The sequence below is a fragment of the Pinus tabuliformis genome, chromosome X (assembly GCF_031772625.1).
Source record: "Pinus tabuliformis cultivar Carrire ecotype Pingquan chromosome X, CPIR1, whole genome shotgun sequence".
Classification (NCBI taxonomy): Eukaryota; Viridiplantae; Streptophyta; class Pinopsida; order Pinales; family Pinaceae; genus Pinus; species Pinus tabuliformis.
The window spans coordinates 346,641,123-346,664,318 of NC_142308.1; the positions used below are offsets into that span (position 1 = coordinate 346,641,123).

A 23,196-nucleotide genomic window follows, 5' to 3' on the forward strand; every position below is an offset into this window, starting at 1 on the left:
GGTCCTACATAGATTTTATAGTGTCAGATTTTTGGATGAAAACTGTGTTAATTGAATTGGCAATCCTCCATCATCAGGGATCAGAGAGATTTTGGCTGGCTCCATTGACATATTATTTAATATATTATTTTTTCAAATTCACGATTATTTTTTTCAGTTTTATTATTATTATTATTATTTTGAAAAGAGAATTTTCACTAAATTATTATTATGATTATTATTTTAACAGTTTTATTATTATTATTATTATTTTGAAAAGAGAATTTTCACTAAATTATTATTATGATTATTATTTTAAAAATAAAATTTTAGTGAATTCCTTATTCCTGATTATTATGATTCTTATTATATAATATAGTGTAAACTTATTCCTTAATCCTATAAGGATATGGAAAACTTACCCCTTAATCCTGTAGACATGGAGTGAAACTGTTTCACATAAAGCTCTTTGAGGACTTAAGAAATCCCAGAAAAGCTTCAGCTATCTCTTGAGAAACATCTTTGATGCATACATAATACAGGATTAATCCATGCTTTGAATTACTTGAAAACGACAAGCTGTTAATTCACCCTGTTTTTAGTACTGACTAGAAATTAATTACCAAAACAGAATAGCTTGTATTAGATGCCTAAATTCTCTTAAGCCACTGATTCCATCCATCTCTTATGGTGGTCATCCATCACAATTAAATAAGATAAACAACTATTATAGAAATTACAGTTGCCAGGTTACAATTTTACTGGAGACAAAACATATTGAAGAGTAACAAAATAGATATTAATGATGAAAATCTTAGTCACAGAACTCTAAGATATAATACACTGAACAATTCCTGTGTGCAAGAGTGAAGATATAAAAGTCACACAAGTGATTCGAATTCCAACCTAAGGGCCTGTGAAATACCCCTACAAAATAACCAGATATTGCAGAGCAGTAACAACACTTTGTTATGACTTCTGCTATGAACAAAACCAGTTGGCATGCACGGATTCCCTCGACAGAACATCCCCAAAACTGAACTGCAAATTTGTAGATTCTGTGATGATTTTGACCTTAATTTCTATATTGGAGAATAACTCAATGTTTATTCCTTAGTTTAAACCAAAGTGGCAACCTTCATAACCTGCAAAATTTCAAAAACCAATATAAGGAATTTAAAAGTGAACTATATGATGTAGACATTCAATTTATTATGTAATCATGCCATCATAACTGCGAGGCACTTATCATCTTAGCTCTATGAGATGTCAAGTCCACGAAAAAAATACACAATTCCAGCTGATTGCAAAGCAACTGAACAGTCATACATGGGCAAATGAATTAACTATGTATCAAATTTTGTAGGTTTTACAATATATCACTGGAATTCACATGAGTGGGCTGAAAAGGGCTGCTGAAGTCAATCAAGAGGAAGTTGAACTCAGTTTTAGCTATGTTCTCAACATGTGGAAAATGAAATCGGTTGAAATAGACTTGGTTGTGTATGGTAATATAAGATATACAAAACACAATCCGCAGATGGTAGCACAATTGGCAAAAAGCATGTTGGCAATCTCTTGTGTATCCAAGTGATTGGAAGTTCAATCCCCTGGACGTGTCTCACCAGCCGAACAAAAATAAATTTCCCGCATATCCAATTCAAAGGGTATCTCTTAAGTTTGTAACATGTAAAAAAAAGACAATTAAGCTGTTCGACCAGTATTTCTGGGATGATTTTGGAAAAATAGTACTTTTAGGGCGAGCAATATCCACTTTGCAAAACAACATTTAATGCAGCGGGTTGTGATATATAGGCTGTTAGATTCTAAAGCAATCAGAATCTGATGGCATATACCATGCGCCACAGCATTAAATGCTGCATAGCAGCGCAGATATTGACAGCCACCCTTTAGGCCGAACACCTAAACCAAAGGAAGCCTACTCTATTCGGTGCTTTTCCTGAGGACATACTTCTCAAAGCACTTCCAACAAAAAGTAAAAATGGACAAATACAAGCAAAGATAATACACGAAAAAGCTTCTGATTGTGTGTCTGTGTATATTTGTCATTTGATAAAATAAAACTACAAACAAAACAGAGTCCAGTGAAACTCCCTACTTACTTGGGTCCATTGTAATCAGCATGGCAGTCCCTCCGAAATCACAGGTCCCACCAATACCTTTATTCTTTTGCCAATAGCTGTTGAAAGCAAAAGAAGCATGTGCAACCGTTGTGTCAGGTGAAAAGCATAGTCCGTTTGGCTGGATAGATTTACAGTCAGCACCCGCTCCACATGCATAGTTCATAGCCTGCTGCAAGACTGAATTTGGCACAGTAGGTTTTGCTACACACCAGAGGGATTGACCTGACGGTGTAGATGGTGTGCTGGGAGGATAAGGTGAGTAGGGAGTAGTTGATGGGGGATTAGGAGTGTATGGAACTGTGGGATTTGAAGGTGGATAGGGTGCAAATGGAGGCGTAGTAATAGGCGTGGTAGGAGGATAGGGCATACAGTGGGGTGGATAGTTTGCAATAGGAGGAGTAAAAGTAGGAGGGCTTGTAGAAATAGGAGATGGTGAGTATGGTGGCACAGGGATAGTTGGATGAGGATTAGGATGCGCAGAAGGTATTGGAGAACTGAAAGGTATATTATAGGTACTGGGTGAAGCCGCTGGAGGATTGACTAATGTAGGAGGACCAGAGTAATATGAGGGAACAGGACTTGGATAACTTCCAGTTAAAGGGGAAGACCTACTGATAGATGAGCGGATTGGAGTTGGCCGGGCAGGGAAAGGCCTGATGGACTTGAGGGATTCAAATTCCGAATCGGTAAGTTTGTCAGTCATGTCTACGGGATATACCTGAGACCCATTTGGGTACAGCATACCCCAGTTTCTTGTTGTGCCATGTTTATTATTATCTGCATCAAATAGAGCAAAGAGATAAGTGGGTACAAAAGTTCTAGGCCTTCTAGGAGTACCCAAAGGTGGATTTGCCAGCATTCTTACAACTACCCTTCTGTTGTATGTGGCTGCCAAATGAACATTTGCTCCAGGACCTCCTGATGCAGGCCAACCTGTTTCACCAATTGCAATTTTCACATGGGGGTATCCCAATTTTTCCATGGCAGCTAAATTGGCATCCAATTGCGCAGAAAGCATGTCTGTATACTTCAATCCTCCATCTTGGACTACTTCTTTAGGTGCTCCAAATATAGCATAATCTACAGGAACTTTATTGGCATTGGCTGCCCATGCAAAATATGGATAAGCGTTGACAAAATAGAAGGATTTTGAATTGGACATGAAGCGTAGCAGAGGTTTCATCACACTTTCTGCAATGTCATCCCTGAACCTTGCCAAAGAAGGAGCTGATGAGGAGTTAAGGGCATCCATGGCTACAGTTGTAGTCACCTTAATCCTTTTATTAAGATTCCAACGTACAAGTGAACTGTGAATGTTCTGCATAGCAGGAACCAGCTTAGACCATCTATCCTGATTATTGTAGTCGGTGAGGATTTCGTTTCCAACAGTTATGGCATTAATTCTGGTTGCAGGATAGTGTGCTAAAACACTGCGTTTAACCCACTCATCAGCATTCAATATGCTGGAAGCAACGGTCGGAATCTCCTCATTCTTCACAGCTATTACAACAGAGAGACCCGAGTTGGCCAACGCAGTGAGAACTTCTGGGTCAGAATCATACAGCTTCACTCTTCCTATTTTAAGGGCTTTCATGAGTGAAACAGCCTCGGCAGGGGAGAGAAGATTTTTCCCAGCACGAACATAGTTGATACCAATAGAATTCCATTCTCTCCCAGCCTCTACAGATCAAAAGAATCAATTACAGTAAGTACATCAAAAACCCGAAACAGCACTGATATTATATAAAAGCCCAAACAAACAATACTAGTATAATAGGATTATCGTCTACTGATCAATCATCCACGCAGCCAAGCATTTAAAAACAGGAAAAGCCACAACCGTTTTCAAGTAAAGCCCATTAAAAAAGGGCTAACGGTGGAACTTGGGCTGGTTGTAGTTAACTACTCCTAGACCACAGCCCAATTGACATAAAAAAGTAGCCATAGACAAACATGAGGTGGGCTTGGTTCCATGTAACTTCTCTTTGACCTACTTTAAGTTGCAGGAATTGCTGTGGACAGTGGGGAATGTAATATGGATATTCAAAATGGAACACAGGTATGGGATGTAATCTATGATATTTGAACACATTTAAACCTTGACCAAGCGTGTGAAACTCCACCATCTATTATTAATCCTTGAACCTTGACCAAGGGTGTGAAAAACTCTACCATCTATCATTAATCCTTGAACTTTGACTAGTAAGGTGTGAAACTTCCCGTTCCCCTCCACTAGTCCCAACTCCATTGGATAATAAGCAACTGATATTACAGTATACTTTAGATTAAACTCCTGATAAAGAACTGAAGACCACCTACTTGTAAAAATATAGGTTTTCAGCAAAAATAATAACCTGGGTCTGGGAGCAGTTGGTAAGGTACCGACATCATTAGTAAAAATTTAACCCACAACATTGTGCGTGAAGTTGGGGCCATCTAACTTATGACCTAATACGAATCTGAACCCAGATATGATATGCACTTCAATAAGTCAAACATAACATACATTAACATCGATAACTCGAAACCAGGGCACCTCAAGATTGAAAAGCCATTTGTGTGAACTAGTAATATGTATATATCATACCCATGAGTGAACCAGTTATATGTATACTGTATCAGGTTTGCATGGGCTTCTGTTAGTCTGGCAACATATCTTCTAGATTCAATACACAGTTTAAGAGTAACCCACCCCACCAAGGCAGTACAGAGAGCCATTTTTGAATTACTGTAGTAACTGACCAAAATATAGTCACAAACCATTATAAACTAAGATAATAAACCATACTTGAAAAGATGCTAGCTAGTGGATATTGGTATTGAAGATTTCAGCTCTATCACATAAATTCCAACTTTACACAACAAAATAATTTAGGAGGCATTTGGTGGAGTTTAGTTTTCCCATTAGGTTTCAGGTTCAAATTTTATAGAAGGGGTCATAGAAGGGGTAAAGATGAAAGTCACTTAGGGAATTAAAAATAGATCTCCAAACTCAATCAGACTTCACACCGTCTTAATAATAAACATCTCACTAGAATTAATGGTTGTTCTTCCATTAAATAAACAGACTTTGCCATGGCATAGGCTCAACATAGTCACCCAAAAAAACCTCTGCACAACAAAGTTCGTTTAAGAGTCATACAACTTTTTAATCAAACCGGTTAACTAATACAAAGGCAGCCATGGATCTCCAGGACTAGGTCAGTACATAAGAAGATCACTAAACTGAAAATCAGATTAAGAAGTCGTGGTATTGAATCCATTACCAGTTGGAATAACGAATATAGCTAGACAGTAGAATACATAGAGCAGATAGAGAGGCATTTTATCGTTCATTCTCCAACTTCTGGGAACCAGCAAAATCCTAGTGCCTCTGTGTGCTGAGCTCTTTCACAGCTTTCAGAAGCGAGGACCATAACATAGAGACACTACTCAGGCCAGGCTAAAATTCTAGTATTAGTAGTACACCCCAAAAATCAGAATCTTCAAAAGTACACCATGCTTTTGGAGGGTTTGGGGAAAGCTAGACCCCACTAAACTGGAGATAAACGTCGAACCCAGTTCGATTCCTTCAATAATTTGAACCCCTGGCCCAACGGTTATCTATGGGACTGTCAGCCCAATCAAAGTACATCAGAGCACGGATTCAGATGCCACATAAGGGTATGAGCCAGCTGTAATAATCAGATTTCAATGGTGTCGATCTAATCAGTGGGGCTATTATTTGAATTTTAGGGGTTTCTTGTGATTTGAACCCGAGACACACGACCATGGGAAATGGGCCGAAACTTGTTTGTGGTACTGGTACAGTTTTCAAGGTGTCTCGTACTCTTCTGAAACTGGAAATCTCATGAACGGTCCATTGATGGGCAAAAGATTTGAATATCGATCTACAGTGAAAAGCTGACAAAGTTGGATTCATATAAAAACCATCATCGTTCATGGTGGTGCCTGTGAATGTCAGGAGGCTGTGTCTGATGAGACAATAACAGTGCTCGTCTCATTCTGTTTTAATTTAACTCTCACCTCGATTGTAGCTATGAATTGGGATTAAAAGTTGTGTCACCTCGTGTGAATTGGATTCTGCGAATCGAATATTTCGATCAGAAAATCAAGCTTTCATAAGTTGAGGCCAACTTACCAAGGAGTGGGTAATGGAATACATACGCCGTAGTTTAATGAGGAGGAGGAGTTGCCTCCAAAGTAATGGAAATTTTGGTTATATTAAGAGAAAAGTTGGCAAGGATTTTTGTAAATCTAATAGATTTTTATTATAGTGTTGAATCCCTTTCCATCATCAAAAACACGATTCAAACACTTTCTCTACAAGATTTTTTGAATTTTTTTGCCCAAATTTCTGCCACTTTTGGTCGTCCGGGCAATTCCAAAAGTGCTAAGAGTGCTTTCACTTCTTTTGAAGGCACTGCAAAGCTGGTCAATTCTTATCAAAGGACTCTCCATTGGAAAGGCGCTGAGTTGTTAACAAAGAGCCACCGGAGTGATTGTGTTTGCATTAGAATATTGGATTGTTAGTTAGTAGTGTTGGTATAGTTTAGGTTATTTATGAAGGGTAAATTATTTGGTTTGGGTGGAGTTTTAGGTTCAATTTTATTGGAAAAAATTGATGATGGATATGCAAATTAAACTATTTCAAAAAACATATATAAACTCAACTAAACTTTACACAATCCAATATCAAATAATTTTTCTATCTAATATTAAAATTAACTTAAACTTAAACTCAACCTAAATACCTTATTACTTTATTCTAAAAATATAGAAACATAAATACTCCCTGAATATAAAAACCGAAACTCAACCTATATACTTTCCACAAAGGCCAAATCCATTTGATTGAAATACCTAATAAGTTAACCCAGTTAGGTAAAAGTAGCTAACTACTCATATTTTAGATTTATTATTGATGTAACAATATGAACTTTATTTTAATTTTAATTTTGTTTTTTACATCTAAGGAGAAAGTTTTGGGAGGTAAGTTCTATTTGATTAAGATAGAATATTTTTTTAATATATTTAAGCAATTTTTTTTTAGATATTTAAGTGAATTTTAAATTTATTTCATTTTAATTAAATTGTATAATATATGTTACAATTTGGTATAAGCTTAGATGTATAAGTGTAATGTAAGAAAGTAAATATTTTTATATGTTGAATTAATATGTATTAAAATTTATATTAATATGTTCAATTTATAAGACTTAAAAATTTGCAAACACTTACATATGGGCTCAATTAAATAATATTAAAAAGTTAAAATTAATATAGAAACCAGTGGGGGGAGATGTTGTTGTGTCCATAAAAAGTAAAAAATTAAAAAAGTGTAAAAATAATAAAATTCAATTTTTTATATTATAATTTTATTTTTAATAATAAAATTACAAATAACTTTTTAGATAAAAAAAAATTATAATAGACATGTCACACTAAAATATATAACATATAAGTAGTGGTTAAATAAGCACATATTTATATTTAATTAATAAGCACATAAAAACTTTAATAATATAATAATATTTGTAACCATGGATATTCATGCCTACTTTACCATACATATTATTAACTTGTAAATTGGCTTTGTTACAATACCATGGACCAATACCATGACTCATCAATACCACATGCCCAAAAATTATCTCTCATTTCACAATCAAATATTTTATAAATATTTTATTTGAATTCAATTTTATAACCTTTTTTCAATTAAATCTAAAAGCAAAAATATTATAATTACTTGTGAGATATATCAAAACCTTTTGTCATATTAAAATATATAAGATATAAACATTAGCTATAAATTAAGATCCATTTTACCATATAAATTAAAATAATCATATTTAAATTTCATTAATAAGCACATAAAAACTTAATACTTCCAATACAACAAGATTTTTTACCATGGATATTCACCCCACTTTACCATAGATTTTATTAACTTGTAGATAGGTTTTCTTACAATACCATGGGTCAATACCTTGGCTTATCAATACCACATGCATAAAACCATCTCTCATTTCACAATCAAAATATTTTATAAATATTTTTAAGTTAATTTTATTACATTTTTGCGCCAGAGAGACACTCGATTTTTTACCATGGATATTCACCCCACTTTACCATGGATTTTATTAACTTGTAAATAGGTTTTCTTACAATACCATGGGCCAATACTTTGGCTTATCAATACCACATGCCTAAAAACCATCTCTCATTTCACAATCAAAATATTTTATAAATATTTTTTTAAGTTAATTTTATTACATTTTTGCGCTAGAGTGACACACTCCAACCTAGTATGGAAGAGATGTTGTTACTTCCTATTATGTTACGTTATCTAAATATTTTGACTCCAACACATTTGTAACACTCCACCCCACATTTACCCGCTTTTACAAACTCTCCATGGTAAACATAACACATTTGTAACACTCCACCCCACATTTACCCGCTTTTACAAACTCTCCATGGTAAACATGAGTTGAGTATTATTATCACATGACCCAACCTCCAAGTTCCAGTTATGGAAGTGGGGCCTACTAACTGGAACAAACACTGCCACCCCTCAGGGACACCAAATCAATCATGAGTCTGACATCCACCCGTGGCGATCAATCCCTCAGCTGGAAATTATTTTCATAAGCTCTTGACACACTGTGCATGCGGTTAGAAGGCTCCAACCACACCCACAAGGCTTCTTGCATGTGATTATGATTGAAAACCATTACTTCTATGCCAATGGTAGATCTGTGCCACTTTTTCAGGGTTGGCCTATAGGCCACTGCCCAGAACTTTCTAGAATCAAGTCTAAGATGATAACAAGTCTAAACAATCAATACTAGGGCTAGATTTTCCTCAAAACATGTTAGTCACAGAATAGACATTTCGTCGAACATGCAGTAAACATAGTAGCTATAGGTCATGAATGCATATGTGATCACAATCTTCTTAATTTTGATCAAAGAATCATCAAGAAGACTCAATGCACTATCAAGCTAGCTACAACAACACTAGTTAGCCCATGCATTCATCAATCATTCAATAACTTATCAATCAAGAACAAGATTCATAGCAAGAGCACATCATATACCCAACATATAACCATAGTGGAATCCATGACAATTCATCCATAAAATCAACATAATAACCAGTACATGTGTTCATCAACCACAAAAAGAAAGTAGTTCATATTAACATATGCAAATGCCAACCAAGTCAGGGACTTCAACGTACCACCCGACCATAGATTAGGTTGAACCAAAGCTCTCTTTCAGCTAATCACCCCCTTGTCATATTCCAAGCATGAATGTGAGATCATATGGGTTAACAAAAATAGAACCAATCAGGGCTTTCAGAGGCCAAACCACCTCAACCCTCAACCACAATGATTTCACCTAAACCAGTCCAGAAATCAATAACATAAAAACAAGCTTGGATGCCTCTAACTTCCTTTACCAGCTCCAGAGGAATTTTCCTATCTCCACCCATCCGTCAAGAGTTCCAGGAGAAAGCCCATATCCACCCTTGACCCTTGGGAATTTTCCCGAGACCACCTCAACCAGGATCCAAGTCTACTAGCCATCCAAAGCTTAATCAAAGAGAGAATCCACTACACCATGGTTATCCAGGAAATGGAAAATTAAGGTTGAAACCACTGTCAATACAGACAAATCCCATGTTAATGGCAGCAAAATAACCAAAGAACCACATGCATGTACCATGCATCCAAATATCAGCAAGGAAATCACACATGCAACCTATTACCTGCAATGAAATCTAGTAGTAGTTGTTGATCCAACCTTCTTTTCTGTTGTCCTACAATTCCTTGATTGTTCTTTGTTTGCTTCTCTCCAAGTCCAAATGAAAGCTAGGGTGCTCCAAGAATGTTCTAAGTGTGCAACAGTGTAAGAGTATGGAGCAAGAGAGCCAAAAGCTAATCTGGCAAAAGTTGTGAATGATTTATCTGATGCCTTCTTATCACTGACGTCTAGTCTCTTCCTTTCTTTTTTCTTCATTTTCCTCTAATTTCTCTCGAATTTCCCTTACATGCATATTTGTGTCTTTTCATCTCCCTTTTCTCCTCTTTTTCTTTATCTCCTTAATTAAATGTCATTTATTACCTCTTTGCCTTTACCAATGTCTTTGTCAATTTCCATAGTCATTAATAAACCGCAAGTGATACCCACTACAATGTTTACCCACCATTCATCTTCGAATAAGTGTGCCATGACCTTAGTTTTATTATTGACATGGAAAATCAACCAGGGGTTGTTACAAAATTACATAAAAAATAAAATTAATAATTAAAACATTTTGACTCTGTGAAATTACATAAAAATAAAAATTAAATTAAAAACTCATTATAATTATAATTATTAATTATTAATAATCAAACCTGCCTAGATCCATCTTAACTTTGGATCTATCAAGCTTCGAGAGCAATCAAATCTCTTGATGTGAAAACCTTTCCTCATGTTTTGCACTCAAAAAAGAGGTTTGCACCTCAAGAGATTTTATCCCTCTCAGCGCTTGATAGATCTAGGTTGGTGGTACTTCACACATATTTTCTACTCAAGTGTAGCCATTGATATTTTTGATGACCTTAATCTACCCTATGATGGGATTAAAGAATATTATGAGTTTACTCACTCGAGCTTTTATTTTATGTGCCACAAAAAAAGCAAAAAAAACTTATAGAGCCAAGCCATTAAAGATAATTAATATCTTGATTATATTTCAATGGGAAGTTCAGATTGGCCACAAGCACAAGGACAACATTGTAAGGAGGGTTGAAGGCTTCTTCCTACTAGCAAATAGAGGTAGGAGTATACACCTTGTGACTTGCAAATGCTAGGCTTCATCTCCCAAATGATCAAAACCCCAATACTCAATTACAAAAGTGAAATATGGGAAGTATATCCATAAATACTTTAAGAAATCAAGTGAGTTAAATAACACCCCCTAATAACAAGATGTTTTTTGAGTGTATTGTCATGATGTCAAGTTTTGTCATTGATATCAAGATTACGAGGAGTCTTTTGATTTTATAAGTTAGAAAATAACTAATGGAGCAATGAAGTACATAAAATATTGTGGAAACATAAACACAGAAAACACATAAAATAAGAGAGACATAGATATACGTGGTTCACCCAATTTGGGCTACGTTCACAGAGAAACATTCAATCCTTCCTTTTATATTATCCAACAAAATGAAGAGATACAACCTACAACAGATCTATTGTAATTTCCTCTTCACTCTCACACAATCTCCTCTCTCTTTCTCACTCAGAATAATAGTACATGACCACAATAAAATTCCCTCATATAAACCGAGGGTTGCCTCCTAGGAGAAAAAACCTAAATTAACATAACTTCTACCACCAAATCATCTACCTAATGAACGACCCAGATTGATTATGAAATTACAATATTTTTACAAGGCAATTTTTCATTTATTTTTAGCTTGAATGGCCCACTAGACCCCGAACCCCCCAGTAGGGGATGAGTCCCCCTGACATGGAGGGGTGTACAGTCTTCCTGGAGTATACAACTGGCTAAAACAAGACCTCTAAATTAGGAAGATAACCAGGCTCAACACCCAACAATCTCCCACTTGGAGATTGATTATAACAACTCCACTGTTGCTTCACTTGCTGGACAATGCTTCCACTTTGGACCTTACTATTTCTCATATTCATCATCATACTTGAAGACCAAAAGAAAGTAAGCAAAATCTCAGTCTCTCCCTGGTTACAACTTTTGCTAACATATATGCAGGATTTTGGCTAGTGTGTATCTTTTCCAGCTTCAATTGTCCATCTTCCAACACTGACTGTATGAAATGGTACTTGAGTTCTATATGTATTGAATTGGAATGAAATGTTGAGATCTTTGCAAGATGAATGGCACTTTGGCTATAATTGTATAACCTGTCCATCTCCTACTTGTTTCCCAATTCATTCATAAACCTTTGTAACCAAATCATTTATTTACTAGCCTCTGTAACAGCAACGTACTATGCTTCCGCTATTGAAAGTGCAACAATGTTTTGCAATTTTGAAACCAAACTGACAGTTGTTCCACCTACGGTAAACACATAACCTGTGGTGATCCTCCTATTATCTCTATCACTTTCCATATCTGCATCAACATATCCCTGTAGAGCAATGTTTGAACCACCAAAGCATAATCCTTGATTTGTGGTACCTCTCAAATACCTAAGAATCTACATCATTTCCATCCAATGCTATTTTCCCGGATTGTTCATATACCTTCTTATAACTCCCATTGCATGTGCAATATCGAGCCTTATGCAGACCATTGCATACATTAAGCTTCCAACTATTGATGCATATGGAACTTTACACATATGATACATCTCTTCCTGAGTCTCAGGAGACATTTCGTTCCATATTTTGAAATGGCTAGCTAAAGGTGTACCAACTGGTTTTGCATTCTGCATATTAAATCTTTCCAACACATTTTCTATGTACTCACTCTGAGATAATGTTAATTTGTGATTTTTCTTGTCTCTAGTAACTTCTCATACCAAGGATTTGTTTTGCAACGCCCAAATCCTTCATAGCAAATGAATTTGCCAATTTTCCTATGAGCACATTTATTTCCTACGTGTTACACCTTGTAATAAGCATGTAATCTACATACAATAGAAATATAATATAGCTACCATCATTCTATTTCTTAAAATAAATACAGTGATCAGAATGACATATAGTATAACCTTGTTCAAACATAAACCTGTCAAATTTTAGATACCATTACCTTGGAGCCTGTTTTAGGCCATACAAACTATTTTTTAACCTGCAAACTAATTTCTCCTTCCCTTTGACCTCATACCCTTATGGTTGTTGCATATATATTTATTCCTCCAAATCCCCATGGAGAAAGGTTGTCAAATGACCTCAAGATGCAAATATTTTGTTGCCACTAGACTTAAAATAGTTCTAATTGAAGTCATTTTAACAACAAGAGAAAAAAATTCATCAAAGTCTATACCTTTCTTTTTCGCAAACCCCTTCACCACAAGTCTAGCCTTATACATTTGTTTACCTTCGTCTTCTTCCTTCAAACTATAAACCCATTTATTTTGCAATGTTGTTTTACCTCTAGGCAACTTGACTAAGTCCCAAGTCTAGTTATGCATCAAGGAGTCCATCTCTTCTTCCATGGCTTGCTCCCACTTCTTACTGGTTTCTACTTGCATTGCTTCTTCGTATCTTTTTGGTTTGCCATAATTAGTCAACTATACATAATTTAATGAAGGAGATTATCATTCACAAGGTCTACTTATCCTAGTAGATCTTCTAACACCACTTTCAAGTGTTTGAGGTGCCTGTTGTTGTTGTGGCTATTGATCATTATGATTTTCAGGCACCTTTACTTTTTCTATGATCTCATCAATCATTGTGTATTCTTTTTTTCCTTTTCCTATTTCTTTTCTTGAAATTGAGCCTTATACAAGACCTTTTCATTGAATATGACATCTTTTCTCCTAATGATTTTGTGATTTTCATAATCATATAAGTGATAACCAAAATCATTAACACCATATCCAATAAAGGTACATTTCTTTTATTTTTCCTCAAGCTTTGTTCTATTTTCTTTATTAATGTGGACAAAAGTTTCACAACCAAAAGTCTTTAAAAATGAATAGTTTACCTTTTTACCTATGCATTCCTGCTCATGAATACCACCATCCAAGGGACTTGAAGGCCCTCTGATTATTAGATAAATAACATTATCTATACCATCTACCCAAAATTGTAAGGGCAATCCTGCATGCAATATCATGCACTTTATACACTCCATGATTGTCCTGTTCGTCCTTTCTGACACACCATTTTCCTTCGGTGTTCTTGTAACTGTCTTCTCTCTGCGAATTCCATGTTCTAAACAATAGTTATCAAACTCTTTGTTGCAGTATTCACCTCCATTTTCTAATCTGAGACACTTCAACTTCTTTCTTGTCTCATTCTCAACCAAAGCTTTCCATTTCTTGAAAGTATCAAATACATCAGATTTATTCTGAATACAATAAATCCAGGTTTTCCTAGTTGCATCATCAATAAAAGTAACATAATAGTGAGAGCCACTGAGAGATGATACCTGAGCAGGTCCCCATACATTTATATCTACAAGATCTAATTTTTCGCTCTTCTTTTCCTTCCCAACTCTGAGAAATATGACTCTCTTTTGTTTTCCATAAACACAATTTTCACAGAAATCCAAATCAACATGCTTCAAACCTGGCAACAAATTTCTTGAGTGAAGAATCTGCATCCCTTTCTCACTCATGTGCTCAAGCCTATGATGCCACAATGTCATATATACTCTTGTGGACGTTAAAGCGTTAAAATAATTAGAAATACCATTGCATAAATACAACGTACCAACCTTTTCTCCTTTTGCTACTCTTAGGGCTCCTCGAGTGACCTTCCAGGTTTTGTCTGTAAAAGTAGTTACACAACCTTCACCTCCCAATTGCCCTGATGAAATTAGATTTTTCTTTTGATTTGGAACATGCCTTACCTCCTTTAATAGCCATTGGTTTCCATTCTATTTCTTTATAAAAACTTTACCCATTCCAACGAATTTATAGGGTTTATCATCGCCCAGAAAAAATTGACCAAAATTTCCTTGAACATAGTCATGAAATGTTTCCTATCAAGTGTGGCATGGAATGAGGCCCCTGAATCTACCACCCAGGCATCAATAATATTATCTAATGAAAGAATCAAAGCATCTTGCAACACATCACTTGTCACATTCGCTTCATGACTGTTCTCTTGATGTCCATCTCCTTCTTTACCCTTCCAAGGTTTGTAGTCTTTCTTCAGATGTCCTTTCTCCCCACATTTATAGCACACTATCCCTAATCTAGATTTGGATCTATATTTTCTTGAATTACTGTAATTTCCTGGGCTCCTTCCTCTTTCCATTTTTCTTCCCTCTAGTCTCTGCAGTCAAAGCATTACCTGATGTCTCACCAGATCTTTTCTATCGCATTTCCTCATTAAGGATGGCACCGACAACATCATCAAACTTTAAAGTACTAGATCCATAGATAGAGTTACTAGTATCCATAACTAAGCCATTCCAACTTTCTGGGAATGAGCACGGAAATAACAAAGCCCTAACTTCATCATCAAAATTTACCCCTACAGAACTTAATTGACTGGTAACCGTGTTAAATTAAATTAAATGATCAACAACAAATCCACCTTCTAACATCTTCATATTAAATAGATGCTTCATAAGAAATACTTTATTTGAGGTTGAGGGTTTTTCATATATTTTGGCCAACGCCATCATTAAACCTTCTATTGTCATTTCCTTTGAAATGTTGAATGCCACCAATGCTACTAGACACAATCATATTGTTCCCAGTTCCTTTTTGTCAAGAAGATCCCATTCTTTATTCATCATACTAGTCATCTTCTTTGATTTTCTAGTCAATGGTAGGTACATATATTACTAATACAAATATGCTTCCTTCTCTTGATGATACAGATAATATTCCATCTGCATATTCCACAACTGGTAGTTTTGGTCGTTAAATTTCTCGACCCTAAACCTATCATATTCCGCCATTTCTCCCACTCGAATTAGGAATGCTTCTCTCCTACGAGTTTATCGGCCAAATACACCTTCGACTTTGATACCGGTTGTTAGATGTAGAAATTCCTTGTAGATTCAAAATACATATTGTTATGCTAAACTAATAGATTTAATCTACTCTACTCATCAGCAGAAACAATAAATGATCGATGAAATCACAAATCATATAGGACAAAGAATTCAATCACACAATGTTTTTATGGGGAAAGCCACAACTAAAAACCACTGCTATATGTATATTGCATTAATCAGCAAATATGAGAAGATTACAATGCTTCTCTCAAGCCTGAGCAACCTCTACACTATCTCTATCTATATCACTACCAACCTATGCACAAGCTTCTCTTGGCACACCTTTCTCTCACAATATCCATGCACAAATTTGTGCTTCCTATTGCTTGGTCTCACCAACTCATGCTCACCAAAACAATAATTAAACGTGTGCCTTCACTCCTCCTTTTAAAGACAATTCGAATGGTTAAAATTAATGAATTTTCTAATTAAGGAATGATTTATTTTAGGCCTTCCTCTGTCGGCATGCACCATCTGTTTAATTTAGATGATTTTAAAACTGATACTACACTGTCCCTGAACTCCAATCTCAACTAGGTCTTTATCTAATATGACATGCATGAGTTAATTATGAGTGAATCTTCAGTTTACTGGTTGATCAATGCAGGTAGCACCCCACTGTTCGACAGAAAACACCCCATTGTTCAACAGGAAACATCCTACTACTGTAGGCAGCACCCCACTATTGCAGGTTGCACCCCACTACTGCAAGTTACACCCCAATGTTGGACCTCCCACTAATTCTTCCATCAGTTGGAACTAGTTTAACTGACTTTAACTCAGTTAGGCTGAATTAAATAATTACAACTTAAGATAACTCAATCGGGGCCCCTAAAATTTAGGAACCACTCTACATGACTCTAGATAGACTCCCAACCCGAATTAACTGAGCCAACTAAGTCAAATTAACTTAGTTAACTATTACAAGTTGCTATGAGAATTAGAATTACAATTTAATTATGTAGGTTTTAACCTCGTATAGAAATTACCTGCATACGAATTCTAAAACATAGAAAATAAACAATGTAAGAGCATAACACATAAAACACATATACATAGAGATATTCCCCTGGATTCAAAAACTGGGACTACCAGATTGATTTTTCATTATGTTCCTTTCAGTATTACAATACATATTTATACATGCCGAAGCATCCAATACCATGGACCGAAAACCATTGCGTCCAAAACCATGCACAAAATGATAGGTAGGTCCGCCCAACCAAATATAGGGTCCCAAAAAAAATAAAAAAATCTCAGGGCGCTGCCTCAGACCCCGTAGAGGGGGGCTACCCGCCCCCCCAACTGCACAATCAGCACAACAAAGGGGGGGCTCCACCCCCCTCTCTAACCCCCCGGTTAACTACGTAGGCTAATCGTGGAAAGAATATAACACAACCCAACATTCTCCCACTTGTTGTTGTATTTCCATAGGGGGCCACAGGAGAGCTTAGTAATTTATCTAGCCCTGCAATGCCCATTGTTTCTCTACACCAAGAGAACTTCTCAGAGCTCACAGATTTTGTCAATTCATCTACAGTATTCTTCAAAGTGTCCACCTTTACCATCAACACCTTTTTGTCTTCTATCATATCCCTCACAAAGTGATACTGAACATCAATGTGTTTTGCCTTTGAATGATAAGCAAGGTTCTTTGCCAAGAAAATTGTACTTTGGCTGTCACAGTCTATCCTTATAGATCCCTGTACTAACCCCATACTTGAACACAATCTCTGCAACCAAACTGCTTCCTTGCTTGCATGAGTGGTTGTCATGTATTTTGAATCTGTAGTTGATAGTGCCACTACAAATTGTTTCTTACTCATCCAACTGACTGCACCTCCAAATAGGTTAAACACATACTCACTTGTAGATCTTCTCTGATCCAGATCTCCAACCCAGTCTGCATCAACAAAGCCATGAATATCCAACACTATGTCCAATCCTAGTCTTCCTTGGTAACACAAACCATAATCACTAACGCCATGCAAATACCTAAAATCCCGCTTCATTGTTTTCCAGTGCTCCTTCCCTGGTTTTGACATAAACCTACTCAATACTCCCACTGCATGTGCTATGTCTGGTCTAGTACATACCATTGCATACATCAGGCTATTGACTGTACTTGCATATGGAACACGAGACATGTCCTCTTCCTCTTCTTGTGTCTTGGGACACTGTTCAACAGATAACTTCACACCTACAGGAATAGGAACCTTCACCGGTTTACTATCCTACATAATAAACCTTTGCAGTATTGTCTCAACATACTTCCTCTGGTTTAACCAGAGCTTCCTCTTTTCCCGATCTCTTTTAATTTCCAAGCCCAAAATATAGTTTGCAGCACCAAAATCTTTCATGTTGAATTTAGAGGACAATTGGGTTTTCAAATCCTGGATAATTTCTTTGTCATTTCCAACTAGCAACATATCATCCACATACAAGACCAAATAAATAACACGGTCACCAATTAATTTAAAATACACACAGTGATCTGCTTTGCTTCTCGTGAAGCCAAGTCCCCGTATAAATGTATCAAATTTTTGATACCACATCTTTCGTGTCTGTTTTAACCCATACAAAGACTTCTTTAACTTGCATACCAATTCTTTCTTACCCTTCACCGCAAAGCCTTAAGTTTGCTTCATGTAGATCTCCTCCTTCAGATCCCTGTGAAGAAATGCTATCTTCACATCCATTTGATCTACCTCAAAATCAAAAGCAACAACAACAAATAACAATAATCTAATAGAAGTTACCTTGGCAACAGGAGGAAAAATATCACCAAAATCAATTCCCAGCACCTGGGAATAACCTTTTGTTACCAACTGAGCTTTGTATTTCTCCACCTTTCCTTCTGCATTTGTCTTCTTCTTGAACACCTATTTGCTGCCAATGGGTTTCCTTCCAGCTCGCAACTCCAACAGATCCCAAGCCTCATTTTTGTGCAAAGATGCCATTTCATCAACCATGGCCTCTTTCCAGAGTTTTCCATCCTCTGAATCTACTGCTTCCTTCACAGTTATGGGATCATAATTAGTAACAGATAAAGCAAAATTTGAACAAAAAGTAGATGGACTATACCTTTCTAGATGCATTCTTTCTCGAACTAATCTTCTCACACCCGGAGTTTGTGGCTCTTCATCCTCTAATCCCTCCTCTGTTGTAGAGTCTGATTCTTCCTCCTTAAGCTCAAACTCTATCTTCTCAGGATCCTTTGGTTGGACTTCATGTTTAATAACATATTTCGCCTCTCTGAACACCACATCTCGGTTGTACACAACCTTATTTGTTACTAGGTTCCAAAACTTATAACCCTTTAAACCATCCTTATACCCAAAAAAGATACACTTTTCAGATTTACTATCCAACTTGGTTATTTTCTCCTTTCAAACATGTACATATGCATCGCATCCAAATACCCTCATATGTGAAAGAGAGGGTTTCTTACCAATCCATATCTCTTGTGGAGTCCTATCCTCCAACGCTGACGAAGGTGATTTGTTGACCAGGTAACATGTTGTCTCCATTGCCTCTGCCCAGAATTCCTGTCCTAACCCAGCACCACTGAGCATGCTTCTTGCCCTGTCCATCAATGTCTTGTTCATTCTTTCTGCAACTCCATTTTGCTAAGGTGTGTATGGAGTAGTCTTCTGTCGTGCTATACCACACTTCTTACAGAATTCTTCAAGTTCCTTGCCGCAAAACTCTCCATCGTTATCTGACCTCAACACCTTTATCTTCTTCTCTGTCTGGTTTTCCACCAGAGCCTTAAATTCTTTAAACCTATCAAAGACTTCATATTTCTTCTTAAGGAAATATATCCATGTATTCCTTGAGAAGTCATATATAAATGATATATAGTACACAAACTTACCCAGTGATGGAACCTTCACAGGTCCAAACACATCATTGTGCACAAGCTCTAATATCTATTTCACCTTCTTACCACCAAAGGGGAAACTCACCCGATTCTACTTCCCATGTACACAATTTTCACAGAAATCAAAATCCAGAGAGCTATTACTCATACCTTCTACCATACCTTTACCATGAAGTATTCGAAGGCCCTTCTCTCCAATATGTCCAAGCCTTTGATGCCACAACATGGTCTTATCTCTAGAGACCACTAGATTTTCTACTCCACTTTCAAGAACCATAGAACTGTTGCACCCATCAACAATAGTGCTACATTGCAGCTTGTACAGAGTTCCAATTTGGACTCCCCACATCAATACAAGTGCTCCCCGAACCATCTTGCAGGTATCCTTCTCAAACACTGTTTTTACACCTGCTTCATCCAGCTTGCTTACAGAAATCAGATTTCTGGCTAATGCAGGAATATGCAGAACAAACGGAAGTGTTCTAACCCTTCCACCTTGCAACTTCAACTTTACTTTTCGGCGACCAACGATTCTAGCCTTCCTATCATATCCCAAGAAGACATCACCACCATCATATTTCTCATACTCGCAGAACCACTCTCTATGGGGAGTGAAGTGAAAGGATGCACCTGAGTCAATCTATCATGCCTCATGATCCACATGTGTACTTGAAGAAGCTAAGTACACATCCCCACCTTCATCTGAGGTGGTTTTCGCCTCTGCAGAAGAAGCATCATCAGATCCCTTTTCTTTGTCAGGAGCTTTAGATTTATAGTTCCTTTTGTAGTGCCCTTTCTTTTCGCATTTCCAGCAAGCCACCTTTACAGGTTTTCCTGAAGATTTAGATATCCCACTCGATGAATTATTTTTGTGTCTGTTTTGGGGTTGTCCTCGTACAGACAAGGCATCACCATTCTGGCTCTCCATATTTTTCTGTCTCATCTCATCCGTTAGCAAGGATGAGACTATTTCATCAAACTGCAAGGTAGTTGCATTGCTACCTATTGCAATAACCAGACTATCCCACGAATCTGGTAGAGAACACAACAAATTGATGCACTTATCTTCATCTGAAATTTTAATATCAACAGATAATAACTGACTTACCATAGTATTAAATGCGTTCAGATGCCTTGTCACCGAGTCTTCATCTTTCATCCTCGGGTTATACATCTTTTTTCGTAGGAACATTTTATTCACCAGAGACTTAGATTGGTACAAAGTCCCTAACTTGTCCCATAAAGCCTTAGCCGTAGCTTCTCCTGATACATTCAACAATACTGAATCTAAGACACATAATCGTATTGTGCTCTTAGCCTTTCGATCCAACTTCTTCCATTCTTCATCGGACACTCCCATTGGTTTAGTACCTTGATCTATCATGATCCATTAATCTTTATCCACCAACAGATCCTCCATCTTGAGCTACCATAACTCAAAACTCTGGCCATTAAATTTCTCGATCTCTATCTTTCCACTGCTTGCCATCTTCTTTCACCACCAGAATCGATCCCACAGATCTCCCACTGAATAGGGTCTACCGCAGGCCCGAGCGAAACCCCTCAGCAACAAAGGCGTCCCCTTGAAGCCAAAATAGCTCCGATACCAAATGTAGGTTTTAACGCCGTATAAAAATTACCTGCATACGAATTCTAAAACACAGAAAATAAACAATGCGAGAGAATAATACATAAAACACATATACACAAAGATATTCCCCTGGATCCCAAAACCAGGACTACCAGATTAATTTTTCATTATGTTCCTTTCAATGTTACAATACATATTTATACATGCCAAAGCATCCAATACCATGGAATGAAAACCATTGCGTCCAAAATGATGGACCGAAAACCATCACGTCCAAAACCGTGTGAAAACCATGCACAAAACGATAGGTAGGTCCGCCCAACCTAATATAGGGTCCCAAAAAAAAAAAACCCTGGGGCACTGCCCTAGACCCCGTAGAGGGGGGCTACCTGCCCCCCTCTAACCCCCCGATTAACTACGTAGGTTAGTCGTGGAAAGAATATAACACAACCCAACAAATTCCCAATTTAATTCAAGGACAAATTAAATTAGGATTTTTCTTGATGCTATTTTTAACATTTCTTCTTGTTATTTTCAACATTAGAAAATAATTAACTGAGCAATGAAACACATAAAATATTGCGGAAACACAAACACAAAAATGCATAAAACAAGAGAGACACAGATATACTTGGTTCACCCAATTTGGGCTACGTTCACGGAGAACAACCAGTCCTTCCTTTTATATTATCTAGCAAAATGAAGAGATACAACCTACAACATATCTATTGTAATTTTCTCTTTGCTCTTACATAGTCTCCTCTCTATTTCTCACTCAGAATAATGATACACAACCATAATACAATTCCCTCATATAAACCAAGGGTTGCCTTCTAGGGAAAAAAACCCCCAAATTAACATAACTTCTATCATCAAATCATCTACCTAATGAACTGCCCAGATTGACTACAAAATTACAATATTTTACAAGGCAGTTTTTCATTTATTTTTGGCTTTAGTGGGGATCCCGCCGCACCCCCCCACGTGGAGGGGTGTATAGTCTTCCTAGGGTATACACCCAACTCAAACAAGACCTCTGAATTAGGAATATAATCAGGCTTCACACCAAACATAATATCCCTCTTAGAGAGATTTCTAATATTATATGGCACTTAGTCTAACTCCCCCATAATAAAGAGAAATCTATGTTTGAAGTGATGGAGTCCAGGCATAGTTTCATATGAGATAAGGTTCCACCATGTTTGGAAATTATTTGGTCATTTGAGGGGTGGAAGGTGTAAGGAATTTAGGTCATCACACTAGCTAAAATGGGAAGATGTTGGATTAGTATAGGCTTTCACAAAATATGGTCACTATGAGGGTATTTGAACACCCACAGGTTTCCCAAGACAAACACCTATGATATAGGTTGGATGCTAGATTTTCCCAGATAGGTAGTGGACCCCTTGATAGGTGGAAAAGAATGAAGTGATGTGGCATGCAGGTGGCATCCAAGTGGTGCCACATGCCAATGACATGGCACTTTGTGGTCATGAAACATGGCAAGTGGATTCAACATTTTTTGGTGCCCAAGTGGCCCCTTTTCAAGTGACATATAACGATGATGTGGCAGTGACATGGCATGGCACGTGGTAGATAGACGACGTGGTAGAGAATGTGGCAGTGACATGGCATATGATGTTGCAACCCCGACATTCACAACAAGAAGATGTTTTATAAGGCTTAGTAGTGTTAAGCTATTTTGGAATTTTTTCATATTTTTTGAATATAAAGGCGAAAGGTCATCTAGGCATCCAGTGATCTAGAGGTGTAACAAGTTTGTAGGCTAATGAATGTTCCAAAACTAGATTCAATGTCAAGAAAATAGCTCAAGGTTTTGTTCAATGTCGAGGTTCCATACCCAAAGGGAC

At 36.9% G+C, this 23,196-nt stretch overlaps 1 protein-coding gene across 1 annotated transcript; it reads right to left on the minus strand.

The window, feature by feature from the left end:
- Positions 1–691: 691 nt before the first annotated feature.
- On the minus strand, positions 692–6,118 carry LOC149139884 (glucan endo-1,3-beta-glucosidase-like). The gene is made up of 3 exons (XM_089447631.1): positions 5,390–6,118; positions 2,103–3,803; positions 692–1,124 (listed from the first exon to the last, which is right to left on the minus strand). Exons 1-3 carry the CDS (start codon positions 5,457–5,459, stop codon positions 1,093–1,095), a joined length of 1,803 nt encoding a protein of 600 aa, XP_089303757.1. The 5' UTR covers positions 5,460–6,118; the 3' UTR covers positions 692–1,092.
- Between the last annotated feature and the right edge of the window lie 17,078 nt (positions 6,119–23,196).